General features: G+C 40.6%; 1 protein-coding gene across 2 annotated transcripts in view; it reads left to right on the top strand.

Moving 5' to 3' along the window:
• The window catches only part of LOC113542771 (teneurin-1), a 141488-nt gene that overhangs the window by 42474 nt on the left and 74432 nt on the right, over positions 1 to 24582 (top strand). For both annotated transcript variants that reach the window (XM_026940521.3, XM_026940520.3), the window contains exons 7-11: positions 1836 to 2030; positions 3719 to 3919; positions 17388 to 17573; positions 18040 to 18066; positions 19253 to 19399. In XM_026940521.3, the coding sequence (XP_026796322.3) occupies positions 1836 to 2030; positions 3719 to 3919; positions 17388 to 17573; positions 18040 to 18066; positions 19253 to 19399 (756 nt within the window). The remainder of the gene's footprint in view (positions 1 to 1835; positions 2031 to 3718; positions 3920 to 17387; positions 17574 to 18039; positions 18067 to 19252; positions 19400 to 24582) is intronic.

Below are 24582 nucleotides of genomic sequence, written 5' to 3'. Positions count from 1 at the left end.
CCTTTGATGCCACAGTCATGAGGACTGAAACAAAATAGACAGCGTGCAGCATAAAAGGTTAGTGCATTGTTCTGTAAAGAGCAAAACCTTTGGAGCTAGTGAAAGGCATCTGGAAGCAAACGGCTTCAGTGAAGTTGTCAGTTTCCCACTCTCTCTCTCACTCTCTCTTGTTCCCTTGCTTCCTGTTTCCCTCTTTCTCTGTCTACTGTCATGCCTGTAAATGATTACAGGCTTCAGAGACTTTAAAAAGGGCTCTGCTGGGATGCAAAGGGCCAGTAAATCAGGTTGGTTTTAGCTCCACCACTGGGTCTCAGAGATGTCATTCAGTGTTCCTTATACCTATACTATTCGGACTTGATTCCTGCACCTTTTTCGCAGTCTCCAGAGGCCCCAGGCATATGAATTATTGTAACAAGCGTAATGTGCCACTTATTGCTGATGTCATGGGCCTCATGCCTGGGATGTTATGCAGACTAATAGACAGGCTTGGATAAGAGCGCTATGCTGTTCTCAAGAAGGCCAGAAAAGGAGATGAAGAGGGTATGACCTCAGCAAGAACAGTCAAGGCTGCGGTTAATGCTGCTCTACTGGCTGTTTATAAATATCTATTTTCATGCAGTGCTCATGGCTTAGCAGCGCTCTTTTTTTTTTTTTTTTTATAGGAGATTTGGTTTTAAGCCACTGCCATGTCAGCTACACTCAGGCAAGCCCTCAGCCCTTGTCTTCATGTAGCAATGGATCATCTACTGACCTTTATCTTCATTTTATGGTGCTATGATTAAAAAATGTATTTTGAAATACCCAGTATATTTTATTTTTATGTTAGTATTAGCACATACAGGCTAGCACAATACTAGACACACACAAAACCCCTCAGGTGTTTGGGGTTCATCCAGTTATGTGTGCAAATAAGGAATGAAAATTTTGTGTCAATTGTTACTCTTTAAGGGAAACTTTAAGAGAAATTTAGTCAAGCACACAAAGTTCCATAAAGTATCTTATAAACATGAGAATTAAAAAGACATTTTTTGGCTTGTGTGGAGTGAGATATTTAGAGATAGGAAGAGGGAGAGAGAGACAAACAGCGAGCTACATCCTTTGCATCAATATTGATTAAATATGTACTGTGCAGACTGGTGTGACTGCAGTGAGACATTTTCATATTTAGCAGGAATGACCCCTTTTGACTCACCTCTGTGTGGAACAATAAGTGGTGTGAGTGTCTTTTTATTGAGCAGGAAGCAAGGTGGAGAAAAGCAAACATGATGCATATGAATCATTAAATTTGCACTGTAAATGTGTCATTTTCCATATGGTTACTTATGTGACAATTTTGTGCTTTGAACTCTCCAGAGTGAAACACAGTGTATCCACAAACATTGCTTAGACAAACTGCTGGTGCATACTGATTATGTGCCTAACTTGTTTAAATGAGAAACAAGTAGCATATATTTTTCCTCCAAGGCCCTATGACTTAACAGACAGCATAGACTTTCTGACAAATGACAGTGCCTAAAGATGCTTTTGTTTGCTTATTTGTGATATTAAGATGGATGATATGACTCATAAATGTATTCCCAGAGTGCCTGACTTTTAGAATTTCCCCTATTAATTTATTTATAGCTTTAAGTATAGAATTTAGCCATACAAATACTTTACAAGTACATACAGTGTCCCAGTTAATCCACTTGGTTAGCAAGATATGCAGATAGAGCAAACCATTACAATGTAAAATGCAATCATCTTACACTGTTTGCCATGATGATGGATGAGCAGTTGCACAGTTTTTTTCTGTCACTCTCATTCCTGTTTGGATGGATCACCATTATTTGCAGACACATGCCCAGTACTGTGCAGTGGCAATGGCGAATATGGAAAAGGACGGTGCATGTGCCATGAGGGCTGGAAGGGGCCAGAATGCAGCATCCCGGCAGATCAGTGCATTGACCCGACCTGTTCCAACCATGGAGAGTGTGTCCAAGGCATCTGCATCTGCATCCCTGCCTACAAGGGCAACAACTGCGAGCAAGGTAAGTGCACACAATTAAAAGGCTGCTAGGCTAAAATGCTAACTTGTGATTCTGAATTTATGCTATTGCTGTTTTGAAGTAGGATATTATCTGACTAGTGTAATCTCACAGCTGTTGTTTGCTGCGATTCACTCTTTTGGGGGATGCATTTCTGCACTGTCTCCAAGCCTGTTTTCTTCACACCAAAATGCTTTGTTCTATACTCAGTATAACCTCTTGCCAACAGACCAGTCAGCAGAGATAAAATAGATGTAGGCCTAATGTTCTGTTCTCTGTCTCTCAGATGCCCAGCATAGTATTGCAAATAAACCACATCTTCCATAATGTGTTATTGAGCTTTACTGCAAAGTTCCTGGGAAATCATAGCCAGAAATCTGTGATCTAACTATTGGATAAAAAAGAAGGTTCAGTAGTATAGTAGTAGTGACAACATTATTTATTTATCATTTTCACATGAAACAGTGGTACATGGCTTGTAAAGAAGTGGATTATTTGATACTGCTGGTGCTCTTATTTGAGCTATATCCTGTTACACCTCTTTTTAAAAATCACATGACTGTTTGCCACCATGCTTGCAAAACATTGGGCTACTTCACAGCCAGAAGGTCTCCTGGGTTATTTTCTTTCATTGCATGCTGGTACCTCAAGCAATCTGCCTGTTTCAAACACAAAATCAATCGGGATCGCCTGTCAAATATCCACAGTGATAATAGCGATCTGGACTTTGTGAAACCTTGCTAACACGTATAACCTTGAGTTGATGAGGCTGCGCTTCAATGAAAGCCAAGAGAATCAGACTAATTACACAGGCTAAATGGAATAGATTTACTAGGCCATTAATACAGTAAGCCATGAGGAGAGATTGTTAAGGTGTCAGGCGGTTTTATTTGCCACAGAATGTGCTGCCATATCGTGACTTGTTAAATGTGCTTTTCAGATGGAGAGGCATTGTGAACATTTTCATACCACTCAAGCCTGTAAAATGGAAAGAGATCCTTATCAAGCACTGCAGTTTTGTAGAGAGCAGCACAGACCATTTATCCTACAAAAATGTTATTATATTGCTATAAAGTGGAGTTGTACTGCAGTGTCCTTCTATTGTATCTTGCAATATTTATTTAATAAAGAGGTGTGATAGAATACAACTCAGAGCTGTGTACATACAGTTTCAGTAGTTTTAATAATCCACTTACACTATATGCCAATATTTTGGGGACACCTTACAATCATACTCGCAAGCTTTTGTGACATCCCATTTCAGATTTAGTCCCCTCTTTGCTGTTATAATAACCTACACTCTTTTGAGACTATGGGGATTTGCCCATTCAGCCACAAGAGCATTAGTGACGTCAGGCACTGATGTCAGGTGAGGAGGCCTGGGGTGCAGGTGTTAAAGGTGTTAAGTGGGGTTGAGGTCAGTGCTCTGTGCAGGCCACTTGTGTTATTTCACTCCAACCTTGTCTTCATGGACCTTGCTTTGTGCATAGGGGCACTGTCATGATCAAACATGTTTGGGCCCCTTAGTGCCAGTGTATTTATCTGCTATATGATTGCTTGATTGATAATGAAATTCTGAAAAAGCATAATCAGGTTGTCACAACTATACTCACATTCAACGTACTTGATAGGATACTTGCAATAGGTAGTCCTGAAAACGTAATTCTCGTTTCTGCACCTTATTTCTCTAGTGGACTGTTTGGACCCCCACTGTGCGGGACATGGTGTCTGTGTGAGGGGTGAGTGCCTGTGCTCACCTGGCTGGGGTGGCATGAGCTGTGAGAACCCACTTACCGCCTGTCAGGAGCAATGCTCCGGTCATGGCACCTATATGCCTGAGAGTGGCACCTGCATGTGCCAACCCAACTGGACTGGATCTGACTGCTTCACAGGTAAGGATAGAGCTCTAGAGATGCAGTGGCTGTCTTTTGAAAATCTCAACATGTTTCTTCCAGGAGGAGAAGGAAAACATTCCTTTTTGCATAGAGGAAAATATACAGTATATACAGCACAGTCCAAAAGTGTAAGGAGTGTGAAGCCATATGTATTTGACCTTCCAGTTTCATTGAAAGAATGCAGGAAAATCTATTATTATAAATCAAAATGATAATATAAATCAATTAACAAACAGATGTGAAGAATAGCCATAGCCAAATGGGTCATCCACAGAGTGGAAATCAGAATGAGATAAACAGGAACAGGGAAACAGATGAGGATTGCGATAGGACTGAAGCTAACACTGGGGAAAGAATAACCTGATACTGAGATGGGGGGAACACTATCTCAGACTGCCACAGCAGAGGAACACTACTTGAGACTGACACAGGGGAGGAACACTACCTGTGATTGAAACAGGGACGAACACTACCTCTGACTGACACAGGGGAGGAACACTACCTGAGAATGAGACAGAGGAGGAACACTACCTGAGACTGACACAGGGGAGAAATACTCCCTAAGATAGGGAAAGGGCCAAATAAAACTGATACTGCACATTTTCCTGGTACAAAATTGGCCAGTGGATCAAGACAGATTAATAATACTTCAGGAAGTATTGATAGTATCCCAAGATTAATAATTTCTCAGATCACATATAAAGTCATTCTGAATGGACCTCACAAGCCTGTGACCTGCATCTTACTGTGCTCCTGAGCTTGCAGCTCAGAATAAAACTGAATCTAGCAAACAGTAGTGTTATCGTGTTGTTACCTCTAACACAGCTGATCTAACCTGCTTAACAGTAGCATCCTAGCTAAAAGACCAGCTCTTGTTGAGAGAGTTTACATATTCAGACACAATAAAATGTGCACACAATAAGATGTGCACAATAAAATTTTTATGCCAGTAACACCTCTGGAATATTTAAGAGAAAACAATAATGGGAGCAAATAATTACCTCTGAGTTTCAAATACTTGGGCTGCATCCCAAACTGCACACTTTTGTGCTAAATTATATGCCAGTATATTGCAATTTGGCATTTGTTTACTGTGTAGAATGCAGTTTGGGATGCAGCCCTGGATTTTAACTGAATGTTTATTACTTGCCTTTCGCTACCTTTAGATTAATCCAAGTACTGTACAAGAGCACAGCACAATGCATGTAATGAAGTGTCCTCCCCAAAATGCTTGCAGTAGCATTTTTGTACTAAAGAGGGCATAATTCCCAAATTAAGTAGATTTAATTTTTAATTATTCTTTAGTTTTCTGGAGGATGTAGAATAAGATCCCACACTGACTATATAGCCCATCTATAGGGCATGGATACATACCCGGCATGGTCACATGTTCCTAAGCAGACAATACCTTGCTTGCTTTTAAGACAAGGTCCTTGGCTAGCACTAGTCCACTTGTCTGGAAAGTTCAAACACAAACACACACACACCCAGGCATAGCTGAAGGCTAGGAATGGGATGTCTCAGCAGTTTTGCGAGGTGCTGATGAAGTTTAAAAGGCAAGGGCTATTGTCTGTGAGTGACTTGGGCAGTGCCCTTGGATACCAAGCTACCAATATGCTCTTTACATTAGACATAATGACACAAATGCAGAAGGATAATAAATAGCTGATCTTCTGTCTACAAGCTTATTATTGACCACTTTTTCCAGTTCTAGTTCTCAGAAATGCTTGTCGAAACTATTACAGACACTCAGGGTTGTTCTCCTCACAAAGAGTCTCTGCCCACTTTTCCCCTGAAAAGCCTTGAGAACATGAACAATGTCTGAGAGATATTAAATGATATTATTATAAGGTATGTGACAGGTATAGTCCACAATCCCAAAAAGTGCAAAAATAGTATGAGAATATCATATAAGAAACAAAGAAAAAAAAAAACAAACAAAAACATGTATATTGTAAAACATTTCCACAAACACCCTCAATCAATAATCTGCAACATAAAAAAATCTATTGCAATTCCCAGTACTCCTAAAACAATCATGTAATCATGTACATGACTCTTGTGTTTTTTTCATGCTCAAGCACCCTGGCAGGTAATTAGAAGTTACACACATTTCAACCTAGTTATTACTGAAACCAAGTACAACTGGAATCATGAATGAAACATTATAATATTGTCACCTCCATGTTTGGGTATGTGCTCCTGAGACTTTAATACATGGGCATTAGCTTAAAATTAAAAAAAAAAAAAAAAAAAAAAAAAAATCACACAAAAAACAGTGATATTCTGCAAGCAAGCATCAATGCAAAAAAAAAAAAAAATCCTGAACCATTTAAATAAGGTCATGAGGAAGGGAACCAGCTTTTGTGGAGATCAAAATAGGACCACATAGTGATTTAATATTTTAATTGGGGGGATTAATTAATCGGTTCAAGCCACTTAATTCATAAACCTGTTTTGGGATACAATACTGTGACAGCGGGTGACTGCCACCCGGGTGCTGAATGGACAGAATCCTCACCCTCTTGGAGAAACCGGGAGAGTATAAAATAGCTCGGCAGACACAGCAAAGTGAGCGACTTTTGTCTTTATGACAGTGCTGATCCCCTCGTGCAGAGACAGATGACAGCAACGAAGATGACACTCCCTGCCAGTGATGCACCGAAGGACTGCACTCCGACAGCCAAAGGAACACCCGGGGTCTTGCCTCTACGCCATTCACCCATGCTCGCCACGCACCAAGACAGGACGACTGTGACCTTCCATCCTTACCTTGCACCTCTCTCATCTTCACCCGACTAAAATGTTAAATAAAAGAGCACCTATTTTCCACTACCTTTGCCACCAGTGTGCCTGTGTCCAACCACACCATGGACCCCATGCTGAAACGCCTCTTGGAGACTAATCTCCAGCAGCACACGGTGACCCAAGAGCTGGCGCTAAGTCTACGCACTGCCACTGAGGAGCTGCTGGAGCTCAAAAAGCTAAGGAGCTGCTGGACTGGGCCCAAATCCTCACTTCATTCCTCTCTGGGGAGGCCCAGCTACCCTAATATGTGCTCTCACCGGCAAGGTGAGATCCTGGCACATTGTGGGTTGTCTCCCACTAATATGGTGGCAGAGTTTCACAAGTGGGGCTACAATCCTGAAGCCACCCCTCGGGCCCAGATGGACACCCTGCGCCACACCTCCAAGAGGTGGCTGCAACCTGAGAAGCATGCAGCCACCGAGGTCGCCAAGAGTGTGGTGATGGACAAGTTCCTGAGGGCTGTGCCGACAGAGGAACGCAAAGCAGTCAGTGTGTGAGCCCCCGGCAACCCCAGAGAGATGCTAGAGGCCCTGGAGTGTGCCCTCGCCACCTTGGCAATTGGCAGGGGGAAAGAAGAGAGTTAATCCCCAGTCCCTGCAGAGATAATGTACCCCAGCTCCCCGACCCTGGTTCTAATAGAGAGAAGGGAGCTGTGACAAGCCGCTCCGCCTACATCTCACTACCTGATGAGCCGAGCCATACCTGTCGCCTCCCGCAACAGGCCAATAAGCCCTGGCTAGCCGGATGTGCTCTCCATTACTCCTCCTCACTGCACACTCCCATTCTCACTGTAGAGGTAGATGGCATGCCTGTTCCAGCCCTCCTCGATTCCGGGAGCACAGTTACCCTTACCCACCTAGCAATCCCATCTCCTCTTGGTCTCCTGTGTGCACAGAGATGTCAAGGAGGTCTCTGCCACAGAGATCTGGGTCAGGAGCTGCTCCAATGAATGACCGCAGCTAGTGTGCCTGATACCCGAGCTACTGGGGCCCCTGCTCCTTGGAACAGGCCAGGGTTCCCCCCAACTTCCAGCACCCCTGCCAAAGTCAAAGGGTCCAGATGATGTTGGAGAACACCTCAGCCAAGCCAGTCCTGGGTCCAGCCGGCATACTACTGGCCCAAGAAGAGGACAATGCCGAGGCAGGAGTGGAAGGTGAATCACACCCACATTAACCCAATTTTGTCTGTGTTTCACCAGGTGACTTGCGAGGGCAATTTAGGGGAATGATCATAAGGAAGATGACCGCCTGAAACATTATTGAGGTCAGGTGCAGCAGATAGAGGGGGTAAACCAAGGTCCAGAACAAAGACTACCTACCTCCTATTTTCTGGTCCAAAGGGGGGGCTCCTCTACTACCGTATGGAGCGATGTGGCCAAGTCTGCGACCTCCTAGTGGTCCTCCGACAGAAGACTCAACTACTGATGCACCTGGCCAACTCACGTCTATTAGGTGGGTGCCTAGGGGCCTGCAACACTCTTGAGAAACTGAGACACCGGTTCCTCTGGCCGATGCCAAGGTCCAGAACTTCTGCCAGCAGTGCCCTCAGTGTCAAAGTACCGCTCCCAAGAACCCCGTGCCCAGCCCACTCATCCCGCTCCCCATCATTAGTGTTCCTTTCAAAAGAATAGGCATGGGCCTAGTAGGGCCACTCCTGAAATCTGCCCAGGGCCATGGGTACATCCTCATCATCATCGACTACACCACCCCGAGGCGGTCCCCCTTTGGAAAGCCACCTCCTGGAACATCGCCAAAGAACTCCACTCCTCTTTAGTTGCATGGGGATGCCAAAGGACCTGTCGACTGACCAAATTAACTGACCATGCCCTTTGTGTCTCGTTTAAAGTCTGATCTGTGTCGGCTGTTGCAGGAGAAACAACTGAGAATGTCCATCTACCACCCCAGACTGATGGCTTGGTGAGAGGTTCAATCAGACACTCAAACAGATGTTGCAGCAAGTGGTAGATGAGGAAGGGAGGAACTGGGACCTCCTTCTATCCAAGTCATCTTCACCATATGGGAAACACTCCAGGCCTCCATGGGTATTCGAAATGTTCTTTGGAAGATGGCCTCAAGGACCATTGGATGTGGCCAATGAGGCATAGGAGGAGCAGCCCTCGCCATGCCACACCCTCATAGAAGACATGCAGGATTGGATCGACCGAGTGGCCCCTATTATTCAACAACACATGGAGGAAGCCCAGACAGAATAGCAGCGGATATACACCCAGCCAGCCCACCCCCAAGAGTTCCAGCCAATTGTAAGTTCCTGGCCTGCTGGTAAGGCCCATACGCAGTCCTCCAATAGGTGGGCCCGGTAAATTACTGCCTGCAACAGCCCAGTAAGCATGCAGACACTCAAACATGTCACAACATCAACCTGTTGAAAAAGTTCATCGAGCCTGCCCCAGTGCTGTCCATCTTTGCCAGTCTCTCCTCAGATCCCACAGAGCATACCTTGGTCCAGAAGGGAGAGGACCTCACCCCTTCACAACGCCAAAAGTTAACGTCACCAGTGGACCAAGGACAACACATCTGGTCCAGCACAAGATTAAAACCTCACTGGGAGTTGTGGTACGACAGCACCGTGTACCTGAAGCCCGCCAACAAGATATACAGGAGGAAGTTAGCCGGATGCTATTAGACGGCATCATCGAGGAGTCTGCCAGCCCCTGGTCCAGCCCAACTGTGGTGGTCCCAAAGCCCGACGGGAGTCTCAGGCTTTGCTAAACCAGGTTTTGGATTTTGACAGCTACCCCCTCCCCCAAGTGGATGACCTAGTGGAGAGGCTGGGGAGAGCCCAGTTCATCCCCACCCTTGACCTCACCAAAGGCTTTTGGCAGTTAGCCCTAGCTCCAGATGCCAAGCCAAAGATGGCGTTCAGCACCTCCATTGGCCACATAGATCTGGCAGTACTAGGTTCTCTCCTTCGGGCTTCAGGGAGCGCCTGCGACATTCCAGCAGCTGATGGACATCGTACTATGGCCTCATGACAATTCGCTGCAACTTACCTGGATGATATCGTCATTCACTTTGCCACCTGGTCAGACCATCTACACAATCTCAGAGAGGTCGTGGGGGAGCTCTGGAAGGCAGGGCTAATGGCCAATCCATGAAAATGCCACCTGGGGCTGACCGAGGCACAGTATCTTGCATACTGCATTGGCTGGGGATTGCTGAAGCCACAGGAAAAGAAGATTGATTGAAAAAGGGTACCCTCGCCCCACCACAAAGAAACAGGTACATGCATTTTTTGGGGTTGGCGGGTTACAGTTGGAGGTTTTCCCTAACTTCTCCTCTTTAGCCTCCCCCCTCACAGATCTCACCAGAAAAGGCCAACCAGACTGGGTGCGCTGGTCCGACGAGGCAGAGCAGGCATTCCAGGCCCTAAAGAAGGCCCTCACCAGCTCCCCAGTACTCAGGGAATCCAGATTTTGTTCAGCCATTCACCGTCCACACTGACGCGTCCGAGACTGTGCTGGGCACCATGCTCTCACAGATGTTTGATGAGGAGCTAAAATCGGTCCTATATGTCAGCAGGAAGCTAACTCCCACCGGAAGAAAGTACGCCGCTGTCAAAAGAGAAGCCCTGCCCCTAAAGTGGGCCAATGAGGAGCTCCGCTATTACCTAGCAGGCCATCACTTCACTCTGGTTACGGACCATGCTCTCCTGCAGTGGATGGCGAAGCCACTCCCTTCTACCCCCACCTTACACCTCTCTCACCTTCACCCAACTAAAAAGCTAAATAAAAGTACCTCTAGCATGTATGTGTTCAGCCTGCCGCAGCCTTGAGGTGCCACAATACATAAAAGCTCATGGTAGGACGGACATCTAATCCGAAGCCTAGGTATGAACACATTAGTGCTCTTCCTCTGTGTGTAGTCCTAGTGCCTGATTGGACACACACCAAATACATTGTTGGTTAGCTGATGTATTTCAAGGTATGCATGCCACATACAACCCAGTAGCCATTGCTGTGGTTTATCCTGTGGTTTATTCTATTCACACTGCCCAGCTGTCTAAATGAGGAGCTTGCTAGCATGGCATGATCTGGAATTACTGCTAAGGTAACAGAACACACAGAGTGGAAGCCCTGTATTGGAAACTTGTGGAGTTCCATGGCTATATTGGCAAGATATCAATCAAGTGACCCCGTTATCTTCTACTAACCTTGAGTTTCAAAGCAAACTGATGAAGCACTCAGTGTTATGGTAGCCATTGTTGATGACATCCGTGTGTTTTGGAGAACATAGAAAGAGCATAATGCAAACTTGCTTGTCACATTGCTTAGAAGAAAAAACAAATAATAAAAAAATTGTCAGAGCTTACTGCACCATTACAGCAACTATTTAAACAGACCAACCATTTTGCGTGATGTGAAACTCATGAGAACACATTACAGTAAATAAAAGAAGTGGTCAGTGAAGACCCAGGTCTCATCCTTTTTCTACTCTGATGCAAGCAACAATCTCTATTGGGTGATGTGTTCCTCCAGCGGGGTAAGACAATAACATATACTTAGATAACACATGTATGCTAAGCTTAGGGAACACATCTATGCAGTTTTGTTTTTTCTCTAAGTGCATGCATATCTTTATTGCAGAAAACCTGGTGTTCATCCCTTTATATCTATACTGGGGAAAAAAGCCTCTCCACTGGCCCACTACACCTGCAAATGGTGATCCTGCGGCTGTGGCAATATTACACTGAAACTGTACATTTTCCCAGCAAGGATATTCCAATAATCAACACGCTGTCCAGGAAATCAATACCTCTCAGTACACTCTCAATTCACTGTGTACTGGAAGAACACATACACACAGTCATGAGCAGTTTTCCTATCCATGGCAGAAAACTCTCAGACATCCAAAGAGCTCACACAGTTTCCACAAACAGTTCCCACAGCTTACAGTGTCTGTTGTCCTCATGACATCACATAATACTGGAACTACAAAAATGAAATTTAACAGACAAAATAGGATCATGAGTAAAGGCCAAAAAATAATTTGACCAGAAGCATTAAAAACTGGCTGCTTAAATATATGTATACTGGACATGTGGCATCGAAGAGCATGAACAAAGAGCCAGAGAGCTATTGGTTTGGCTTTGGAAAAGATATTACAAATTCCTACAAACCTCTTTACATGGAATGTTGCTGAGAATGTGATAGCTGTTCAGATTAAGTTCAGATGTGATAGCTCAAAATATCTCAAAATGTTGACTGATTATCACAACATTTTGATATATGATGAAAGTGCTGTGGAAGTAATCTTAATCTTATCTAGTGCATAGTTCAAAGTGATTTGCTTTAACATAACTAGCTAGCTAAAATATTTTAGATCTTTTACTGCCAAGTTAATGAATCTTGATTTGGGAATTTTATTCTATTCTTCCTTCAAAACTGATCTGGTCTCTGACTGGGCCATTCCAAAACCTTGATCATCTTCTTCTTAACCCATTCTTTTGTTGATTTTGATTTGTGCTTTGGGGTTTTATTGTGCTGGGACGTTAAATTTTTCTTCATCTTCAGCTGTTTAACTGAGACCTGCAGGTTTATTTGTCAAATTAGATTGCTATTTGGATCTATGCATTATACCAGTCCCAACTGAAGAGAAGCAGCCTCATAGCATGATGCTGCCACCACCATGCTTCACTGAGGGTATGGTATCCTTTGGGTGATAAGCTGTCTTGTTTTTTGCACCAAATATATCTTTGGAATTATGCCCAAAAAGGTGTACCTTGGTATTTATTATTATTATAAGGGTGAGGCTCTGTTCAATCTTGGTAGCTATCATTTGTGTTAAGTGGTATGAAGTAGCAAGCTTTCTCAAAGTTTTTATCATTTGTACCACAGTGGTTGCTGTTTTCACATGAATTGAACTTTTTTACAATCTTTATATTGTCACTACTGTCTAAGTTTAGGCTTTTTTTAAATTTATACATTCAGTTTTGCTACTTTGGTATATACCTAGCACATGACACCCTAATGAGCAAGAAATGTCCAGATTACACCTTTAATTTAAATAGCCTGAATACTCTGGACAAATGATTTTGGCGTCTTTGCCATCCAAAATCAGAGACAGCGGTACAAATAAATGGAGTGCTTGGTTAAAACTGGTTAATAAGCAATTCCAATACCAATAATATACCAATATTAATAAATTAATAAGCAATACCAAGAGATTTTCTCTAGGATCTGTCTAACATGCCTTTTCTACAGTTTGCCCTGGCTAGTTTGACCTAATTGCCGCTTACAAAATGATCTACTCCTGTAGTTTCCATGTATCTATTTTGAACATTTTGAACATGATAAAATCTGAACCTGATAAATAGAATAGGAAAAATAAAAGGAAAAAACACCATTAAAAGATCAAACAAATCAAACAAAAGTCCAGAATGGCCATCAGTTATTTTTCCTTTATTTCTTGTGATCTCAAGATAACAAAAGTTGTTTTCTCGAGATTGGGTTTGATCCTGTGCTAGATTTCTGCTTCAGGATCATCTATTAATCTATTCGTCTATCTATCTTTCTAGCCTTAGGTTTTTCAGTGCTAGACCATTTCCAAATTAGTGTCAGTCACTTGAGAAGGCGCTTCAGACACTATAGTAATACTATAATATTATAGTATAAAGACACTATAGTGATCCTGATCACTAGATACATAGACTTTATTGATCCCGAAGGGGAAATTTGCTCAGGATCAAACCCACAACCTTAGGGCTGTAAGGCCATAACTCTACCACTATACCGGCTAGTTTTTGTTAAGGTGCTCTTTATATTATGTACGTCTAATAATGCATTTCGACATATGAAAAAAATAAGTTGTGTTCTCAAGATAATGAAAAATACAAGTCATGATCTTGAGAAAACAACTTTTGTTGTCTTGAGATCACAAGAAAAAAAAAAAAAAGTCTGTAAACTTCTGTAAAGTGATGTGTTTTTAATCTGCTTAAATTTGTGAAACATTCAAATGGAAACATACTTTGTGACTTATTAGACACATAATAAAGTGTTACTGTCTGCCCTATTTATAATTATAAATCAGAATGCTTCATTCTGATTGATCAGCAAATTTTGATTAATTTTCTATAACAGCACAGTTCAGTAGTTTTGGTTGCAAGGTTTATATTAATGCCTTCCTTCTAATGCATCATCTTTTCTGTAGTAATAACTTACACAGTGACTATTATGGCAGGCACTAATTGTTGAAATGGTGAAATTTTCTGTGAGGAAATTTATTTTTATTTATGGAATGCATCTCTAGTGTCAGCACTTTGTAAGACTCAAGCAGAAATGCATTTTTTGTCTAATTAACTTGGAGAGAGAGAAAAAAGGCTGGTAAGAGAATGTTTATAGCTGTTATAATTTAAGTAATTAAGGGAATTAACTTGATTCGCAGACATTCCACAGCATGTAGTGTAAAATGAAGGCCAAACGATTACATAGACCTAGGCTAAAGAAATTCAAACTCAATTTTTCACGCAGCACACACATTTCATGTTACCATACATTTCCTGGTAACAAGTCAATTAGGTTTTCAACAAGTAACAAGTCAATTACTGTATACTTTATTTCATTAAAAGGTCAGTTCAAAATAGCTAAGATTTATTTCAGCTACTTAATTTACTACATCAGATTTTCAATGGGTCAAAAGTTTACATTCTGCTCCATGCTTCACAGTTGTGATGCTGTTCTTTGGATTAAAAGCCTCATCCTTTTTTCTTACATACATAGTGCTGATCATTATGGCTAAACAGTTCAATTTTTGTTTCATCTGACCAGAGAACACTCCTCCAAAAGACTGGTGATCATCTTCAAACTTTAGTCTTCCTTTTTATGCCAGTCTTAGAGCAGGGGCTTTCTTCCTTGCACGGCAGCCTTTTAGGCCATGGTGATGTAGGACTGTCCTAATGTTGGATGTATATACTTTGGTAGCTGATGCCTCCCACTCCTTCTGCAGTTCCTTTTGTGTTGTCTTAGGGTTCAGTTGAACATTTCGCACAAAAGTTTGTTCATACCCTGGAGTTAATTTTCCATTCTTTACTGAATGATGCAGTGTCTGTGTGGTCCCAAGATTTTTATATTTGCATATAATTGTTGTACAGATGCTCATAGTACCTTCAATTGTTTGGAAATTGCTCTTACAGAGGAACCGGACTTGTAGATGTCAACAATTCTTTTAAAATCTTGGCTGAATTGCTTGGATTTTCCCATGGTATCAAGGGCTAATAGGCATTTGTACAGCTACAGTACAGCTGTACAGGTACAGCTACAGGTAAACTCCCATTTAACTCCTAATTATGACAATTAGCCATTCAGAAGCTTCTAAAACTCATTACTTCATTACTTTCTGTAATCTTCCTGACAGATTAAAGAGACAGTCAGCTTGGTCTTTGTAAATCTTTTACCCACTGGAATTCTGATATAGTGAATTAAAGCTGAATTAAATCTGACTCTAATCAGTTGTTTTAAAATGACCTCTGATGTGAACAAAGTAGATGCCCTAATTGACTTGTCATGTATGGTAACAAGTCAAGACAACAAGAAACAAGAAATGTATAGAGTGTAGAGAGACTGAATATCTTTAGGTGTTTGTAAACTTCTGGCTATAAATGGATATAATGTTATGCATACAAAAATAAACAATAATTAAAAATATTAGTGTTGGCAAAATGCTGTGGAATTAAGAGCGATAAAACACTTTAGGGTGACATCACACCACCTCACGATTGATTATTTTCCTATAACAGCATGCCCCCCATGTTTTGCTCTGGATAAACTTGTTTATTCTGACATGCCAGTAGATCGTAGATGTCCATTTTCTAGGCTGGCATGCAGAGCTGAGACTAATTAGTTGAACACTCTGAACATACTTAGTAACAGAGAAGAGACTGTCAGCAAAAACTATAGACAGCCCGAGTAATGAAGGGAATTGTAATCGCAAGGATTGTGAAAGAAAATGTGACAGTGAACCTCCTCATTTGTAGCAGGACTGATTAAATGCTGTCATTGCACATGGTACTACAGAGTTTAGGTATTGGTTTGACCATGTGTCTATATTTTGTTGGGTTTATTATGCATTTGATTGAAGAGCTACTTCTGTTATTTTTTTTAATTATTGTTAGCCTCTGTCTGATGTAATCTTCCTCATTTTATCAGCAAGAGGCTTTTGAAGGCTGAAGAGCCATGCTGTAATTTTGTTTTATCCTTCCTCTCTCTGCACTTGACTGCAGTGTAATGTGAGCACTGAGCCTGATTATGGAAAGTGTTTATGTTTTATCAAATTTAAATCTCTCCTGTTTGCCTTTTCTCCACTTTTTGGAGAATCGTACAAAATGGCATAGGCCTCATTGCCAGTGAGGTGATTTGTTTTCAACTTACCTGAAAAAATAAGTCAAGAGATCAGATTGTGATTAATAGCTTTGTGCTATTGACATTAAAAAAACATAATGCTCGAATAATGGTAAGAAACGTATATGCTTTTGCTCCATATACTCTGTATGTGCATATGTGAGTGTTTATTTCATGTCATCATCTCAAGCTCATGGTTCCTATTATTCCATTCGCAACTATGCTACAAAGGTAACTTTTGCAGTTTGCTATCTTTTACTCTTATACACAAAAGAACTGAAGAACAAAAGAATGTTTTGAGCCAAACTATTAATCACATCATCACCCTGCTCTGTTGTATAACACTAACTCATGAAAGCCTAGGCTAATAAAATTCTAATGAAGCTTAGACGCTGAGCCAATGCCAAGTTGGTGAAGATTACTTAAGAATACAACTGGACTAAAAAAGCTCTTGTAGTGTTGGGATAAGGGGCTTTCAGATGTGCAGTCTTCAAGTGTTTCTTGAAAGTTGTGTGGAATTCTATAGAATGAATGAAATTACTTTCACCATGGCAGAATCTTGAGTCAAAAGAAGCTGCTTTTAGGCTTACTGTCATACAGTGGCTTTTACGCCAAGCACAGTTCCATTTCAAGCATGCCTGGTGAAAGAGTTGTATTGGATATTACAACAGGTACTGTCTGAGGTTCATGACATGCAGAGCAAATATGTGAAATCATTGCAATGTGTTCTATTAAGGAAAGTTGAAAATTGTTTGTTACCCCAAGGTTCCATGGTAGCAGCAATGCTCATCTTCCTACAGTCCTGAGCTTGAGCTCTAGTCCTCAGAAAGCATCAAAAATCCATGGTGTTTTGTGCAGAGAGAAGGCATCTGGATAGGCATAGGCTATCAAGGAAATCCATTAATGTAGAGCAAAAAACTATCTTTGGATGGAGAGGAAAAGCTTCTTAAATGTTTGTTATGGTGGAGGAAATCAGGGCGGTGAAGTGGCTTAGACAGAGAGCAAAAGTTACGGGGAATGATGGTGGAAAGGCAATAAATGGAATGAAAAAGCTATCTGTTATATGAAGAGTGACTAGTAGTGACAACACGAGAAGCAACAACACTGCTAGACTGAAATTTAAGAGGGCAATTTTTTTTTTCATTTAGCAGCTACAAAGGCAAATGTTTATAATTAAGTAGCACTTCATCAGGTTAAAAAAAAACTCATGTTAAAATACACTGTAATACTTCTTTGTATTTTTTTAAACTTGTTTGATATCTTTTCAACTTATTGTTTCCTTGTCCCTGTTCTTTTGGTCATCAGAGCTATGCCCGGTGCCCTGTGGAAGTCATGGTGTTTGCTCAGAGGGCAGGTGCCAGTGTGAGGAGGGCTGGGAGGGCAGTATATGTGATCAGCGGCCATGCCACCCCCGATGCGAGGAGCACGGCCAGTGCATAGATGGAAAATGCCAGTGCCAGCCAGGCTGGGAAGGTGAACACTGCACCATTGGTAAGTCTCCAGAAAACTTACCCAGTCAGCTGCTGCATCTGCGGTTGCTGATCATGATAACTTAGCTTTGCAGGACTTGACACTAGGAAAAAAAAATAAAATTAAAAAAATAATAATTATTATTATGTGATAATATTTATGTGATAATAATACTTATTAATAATAATAATAATTATTATTATTATAAAAATATTGAAATTTACAAACTGCCATGGCTAATCTGAATTCTGGCTAATGAAGAACCATTAAGTATCAGCTGTGTGCTGTGTGGCTTTGTATACTAGCTTCTTCAGGATCTTCCAATGTAATTGCAGCTCTCCTCTTCTCATTTAACATATCTCTTAAATCTACCTGTGTTTGCGTGCGTGCACACATGCGTGTGTGTGTGCTTCTACATGTAGGTGTGTGCGTGCATATTCGTGTGCATGTTAAATATGTTCAGGACACCTTTGCTCTTTCTCTGCAGCACAAGATCTGGATGCTGTTGTAAAAGGTACATGGTATTATATATGCCTAGCAATCCTAGAAATTCATTCACATTTCATCATAGATTCCATCATAGATTGTTTTTGTAGTTGAATGGCACAGTATCATATGCCAGTAATATTTTAGTGCAAACAAATACTCAATTATAATGCATTTATTTCCTCTGTATGGTGTAAATACAGTTTAGCTCAACAGGTTTGGATTTAATGTTTCTCGCATCAATATATGAAGAAATGCACAGCATTGAGGAGTTGCATAGCATTATATTGCACATACATCTGCACATATTGCACATATAGTCCGGTCCATAAGTATTTGGACAGTGACACAAATTTCCTAATTTTGGCTCTGTACACCACCACAATGAATTTGAAATGAAGCATTCAAGATTGATTGAAGTGTAGGCTTTCAGTTTTAATTCAAGGGGTTTAACAGAAATGTTGCTTTAACCTTTTAGGAATTACAGCCATTTTTACATAGTCTCTCCATTTTCACAGGCTCTAAAGTAATTGGACAATTGACTGGTAAGCAGTTTCACGACCAGGTTTGGCCTGTTTCCTCATTATTTCATGACAAACCAAGAAGATTAAACGTATGGAGTTGATTCCAAGTGTTAAATTTGCATTTGGTAGCTGTTCATGGGAACTCTCAATATGCGAAAAACAAAAGAGGTGTTGATTCAAGTGAAGGAGGCCATCATTAGGCTGAAAAAATCCCCAGACCTATCCAATTACTTTTGAGCCTGTAAAAATTTACTATGTAAAAAGAATGGCTGCAATTCCTTAATGCAATATTTTTATTAAACCCCTTGAATTAAAGCTGAAAGTCTACACTTTCTCCATTGTGGTGGTGTACAAGGTCAAAATTACAAAAATTGTGTCACTGTCCAAATAGTTATGGACCTGACTATACAACTGCACACTTTATACCATATACAGTTAATGCATTTTTTTTTGCCATCTATCTTAAGTAAATTCTGTTTTTCTGCAAATTCTGTTTTATATCACCGGACAGTCATAAAAGGCATTTTACTGCATGTGGTACTGCGTATATTGTGTGTGTGATCAATAAAATTCGATTTGATTTGAATTGGATAGAATCAATGTTATTACTGAGACATATGTTTGTATTACAGTCATTGACTGACAATATTACACTTTGAATACTAATCCTCAGTAATACTGTTGTGTTAGATGGATGCCCAGGTTTGTGTAATGGCAAAGGCCGCTGTACTATGGAGCAAAGCGGTTGGCGTTGTGTATGCCAGCCTGGCTGGAGTGGCCCAGGCTGCAACACAGTGACGGAGCGTGAGTGTGAAGACAGTGTTGACAATGATGGAGGTAAGGAAGAATCTTGCCTTATATGAATGAATGGGGAAGGTGATTTGATAGATGATATGCAAGTTGGGGAAGTGTATATATATATATATATATATAAGTCCCCTCTGAAAATATTGGAACAGCAAGGCCAATTCTTTTGTTTTTGCTGTACACTGACAACATTTGGGTTTGAGATCAAAAGATTAATATGAGACAACAGACCAGAATTTCCTCTTTCATTTCCTGATATTTACATCTAAATATACTTGTAGGGTACTGGTGAACGTGAATATGCCAAGTTTGCTATTTTCAGTGTTTTTTCTAATAAATGTGTTTTTGTAGTTTTATATAAATGAGAATGAATATTATTGTGTTCTTTTTGTAAAATGGTTATTGTTTAAAATATTGTACTTAATTAATGGATATATTTTTGTTTTGCTACACTATTGGACATGCACGGAAAAAAGGAGAGGTTATGGAACTGATTGGGTTTTCCCATGGGGGAGTATTCAATAAGGAACTGATTGACAGGTGGAAGTTTTGGAGAAAGGAGAGCGCGGGAAGACGGGAACGAGAGAGAGAGAGAGAGAGAGAGAGAAGACGGCGAGTGAACGCCATATTGGACACAGTTTAGCGTGTTTTGATAAACTTTGGTTGAGACTAACTACGTAAGTACTGGCCCACAAAATTTAGAGCCGTTAACCCGGCTACAGTGAGTACTGTATTCTAAAAACAGCAAAGTGACGTGAAGGGAAAAAAAAAAAAAAAAAAAAAAAAAAGGGCGAAGGCCGAGTAAAGTGCGGAGCCGTGGACAATTGCCGCTCCAGACGCCATTTTCACGCTCGTCGGCTGTTAGGTCTACGGGTACCTGTTGATTCACCACCGGTTGGATGCTGAGTGGACAGTTGAACGGCGCGGCGAAAGGTTCGTATCGTGTCCTCGGGAGAGAAGAGCCAAAGCAGGTTTCTTTTCAAAGTTCCACCAGTGAATACATATTGGAGTACAGTGAGTACTTGGTTATATTTTTGTTGCCGTATTTCCAAGGATTTACCTGTCATATGTGCCCCAACGATATGCGATATATGATTGACTTCCGGAGAAGGAGAACACCGCACCACATACCAGTGACCATCCAGGGCTTGGACATTGAGTAGGTGGATAGGTTCAAGTACCTAGGTGTCCACCTAAACAATAGACTGGACTGGCTGGATAACACTGATGCTTTGAAGGGCCAGAGTCGCCTCCACCTGCTGAGGAGACTAGGGTCCTTTGGAGTGTGCAGGACATTATTAAGGACATATTACGATACTGTGGTGGCCTCCACAATTCTCTACACTGTAGTCTGCTGGGTGGGAGGCAGTGCAGAACGGGACAGGAAGAGACTGAACAAGCTGGTTAGGAGAGCCAGCTCTGTCCTGGGCTGCCCACTGGACTCTGTGGAGGTGGTGGGTGAGAGGAGGATGTTAGCCAAGCTGACCCCCTGTATGGGACTGTGGAGACCCTGTGTAGCTCTTTCAGCAGCAGACTGCTACACCCCCAGTGTAGGAAGGAGCGCTACCGCAGGTCATTCATACCAGTGGCTGTCAGACTTTACAACACCGCATTACAGTGATGTTCAAAGGTGCAATATTTTATAATTTTATGTAATTTTATTTCTTACAACACCGCATTACTGTGATGTTCATATGTGCAATATTTTATAAATTTTATAGAATTTTATATAATTTTATTTCTTTTATTATTACTAAGGGTGTATATATAGTTATAGTTTTAACTTTTCTTTCTTCCTTCCTTTTCTTTCTTCCTGCACTTTAACTGTCTGTGAGCTGCTGTGATAAGTGAATTTCCCCACTGTGGAATCAATAAAGTTTATCTTATCTTATCTTATCTTATATGGGCCCCAACGAGGTTACCAGTGCTGGTATAGTTTAAGAACTATTTCACGTGAGAGTTTGGTTGAATTTGTCTTCTCAATATTTCCAAGTTAACCACTGAGGTTAAACTGTGAACATTTCCAGACATACTCATGCCTGATTGGGGTTTGAACTTTTCCTCTCCATTCCTGCATTGTCCGTAGGGGTTGAGAATTACTACTGAAACACGAAGGTTATTTTGGTGTTATAAATAATTGGCTCTGTATTTAATTTTCAGGAGTGTTTTTGTAGTGGGTAAAGTATTCAGCATAATTGTGAATAGAAGAATAAACATAGCTGAAGGGGTGGGGGTGAATTTATAGTTTATTTGAACTGTGTTACTAAATTAAGAGGGTTTATAGTTTATTTGGGCTGTATTAATAAAGTAAGAGGGTTACGTTGCTAAGCTAACTGATTCCTTTATTTGTTTCTTTCCTTTTCATTGTTTATCTACTGATTGATTTGTTTATTTGGTCATTTGCCTAGATTTAAATAAATTGGGTATTTTATTACTTTTCTATGGGTAGAAAGTGTCATTTTAGCCCTATATAGGCTCTGCATTTATATTCTTTAACATCCAGCACATTTCACCATCACAAGCTGGGGACCCAGAGATTTCCTTGTAGGAAGCTATATATGTAAATGTAACACTTTGTTAGGTTTCAGGAGGGGCCAAAAAGGGGTTACATACTTTGAAAATATATAGTTCACTTTTCTATACTATACTTTTAAAATGACTTAAAGCATGGCACCTTTTGTTTGAACCCACCCATTTTTCAAGTGATCAGAAATATTGGAGCACGTGACTGACAGGTGTTTCTTGTTGTCAAGGTGTGAGTGTTTAAACAATTAATAGCTCTGAATGTCTATTCTTGGTTTGAGCCCTGGGTTTTGCCTGAGAAGACTGCATTTGTTGTTAAAAAGGATAAACTAATATGAATACTTTCCAACCAATATGAATAGACATTCAGCTTTAATTCAAGGGCTTTAACAAAATTATTGCATTAATCATTGGAATCACTGGAACACTTGGATGCAAATCCTTTGCAGTCAATGACTGCCTGAAATCTGCAAACCATGGACATCACCAAATGCTGAGTTTCCTTCCTTGAGATACTTTGCCAGGCCACCTTAATTGCTGCTTGTTTGTGGGTCTTTCTGCCTTCAGTTTTGTCTTCAGTAAGTGAAAAAAAATGCTCAGTTGGGTTGAGGTCAGTTGACTGAACATTCCATTTCTTTGCCTTGGATTTCTAAAGCTTTTGGATTGCTTTCGCGGTATGTTTTGGGTCATTATCCTTCTGTACTGTGAAGCAATGTTCTATCAGTTTTGCAGCATTTGTCTGAATTTGAACTGAAAGTATAGCACTGTACACTTCAGAATTTATCCTGCTATTTCTCATTCGCATCAGTAAACAGTCAATCAATAAACACCAGTGACCCATTTGCAGCCATACATGCTTATGCCATAACACTTCCTCCTCCTTGTTTGACAGATGATGTGGTATGCTTTGGATCATGACCTCTTCCTTTCCTTCTTCATACTCCTCTCTTATCATTCCAGTGCGAGATAATCTTCGTTTCATCTGTCCGGAGAATCTTCCTTCAGAACTGGGCAGACTTTTTAGATGTTTTCCATCAAAGTCTAATCTGGCCTTTCTGTTCCACAGTGTTACCAGTGGTGTTACCTGTAGTTTGCATTTTGAGGTAAACCCTCTGTATGTACATTCATGAAGGCTTCTCTTGATTGTAGACTTTGACAATGATACGCCTACATCCTTGAGATTGTTCTTTTTAAGAATGTACCAAATTGTTGATTTGGCCACTCCTAAAGTTTCTGCGATCTCTCTGATAGGTCTGTTTTGTTTTTTCAGCCTAATGATGGCCTCTTTCACCTGCCTCGACACCCCTCTGGTCTGCATGTTGAGAGTTCCCATGAACAGCCACCAAATGCAAATTCAACACTTAGAATCAGCTCTAGACCTTTTATCTTCTTAATTTGTCATGAAATAACAAGGAAACAGGCCACAAATGGCTATGAAACTGCTTATCAGTCAATTGTCCAATTACTTTTGAACCTGTGAAAATGGAGAGGCTATGTAAAATGGCTGTAATTCCTAAAAGGATAATGCAATAGCTTGTTAAACCTCTTGAATTAAAGCTGAAAGTCTACACTTTAATGACATCTTGATTTTTTCATTTCAAATCCACTGTGGTGGTGTACAAATACAAAATTTCGAAAAGTGTGGCAAAATTATGAAAACAGTGGCATGGGTCATGGGTTCCATCAGTGGAAAGGTGTCCCATTCAGACTGTATTACTACCTCTCTCCCAGTGTTCCAGTGTAAATACTATATTAAGATATCCTTAAGAAGTGATGAATGATTGATTAATGTTTATATGTAAAAATATTTTTACATACATTTCATATTTCATTCTGGTTGCAGTTTGAATTAACCATTTATATGTTTCTTATTGTTTCTTATTGTATCATTTATACGTATCTTAAACTGGACACCCTGTAGAGTATGTATAGAGTCCAGTCAACATGTTCAGGTCCTTAATCGCACTGCTTGTGTTTTAGCCAGTTTTAAATTATTTCTTTCTCTCATTCAAATGTGATTATTGAAAGGACAGTGAAAGTCTGTGACCCGAGTAAAATTGATTAACCTTTTTATATTTGTCTGACATTCAGGAACAAGGATTCTCTACTTGTTGAAAATAACTACACACATTATAGATTGTTATAATGCCTTTACTCCTCTTTTAATATTACCAAGATTAAAGACCCTTGATTGGGAATAACACAAGAACAACAGATTCAAATTTGAAACATGAATTGCTTACTTACATGGCCATTTTGTGATCTAAACGCAGATGCACAGAACTCACATACAGATTCTGCTAGTGAAAATTCTCAGAAACAAAGGTTTACATAGGTATTATTCATCTATCTTTCTATTTTTTTTTATATATGGTCTATTCAAAGGAATACGATGAAACCTTATTCAGTCGGATAGAAATCTTAATCGGATTGGCCTCAGTTGGTTTAGTCTATTCGATGTGTTTACACGAATGTTTGTTTTTCCAATTGATCTCTCAGTCAGGATATTGACGGATTATAGGCTGCATGTAAACATAGCCATTGTGGGCTAAAGACATTTGATGGGGACAAGCTGAGGTAAATGACCACTTTTTTAAATCAAATGTTACATTCCAATGATGATCTTTTACAGTTTGATAAAGTTTGCAAAAATGCCAGGAAGTCAGGAAGGAATGATTAGATGAATCATA

Source organism: Pangasianodon hypophthalmus, chromosome 7, assembly GCF_027358585.1.
Source record: "Pangasianodon hypophthalmus isolate fPanHyp1 chromosome 7, fPanHyp1.pri, whole genome shotgun sequence".
NCBI lineage: Eukaryota > Metazoa > Chordata > Actinopteri > Siluriformes > Pangasiidae > Pangasianodon > Pangasianodon hypophthalmus.
Note: the sequence above shows the minus strand (reverse complement) of the source record. Positions and strands in the feature narration are given on the sequence as shown.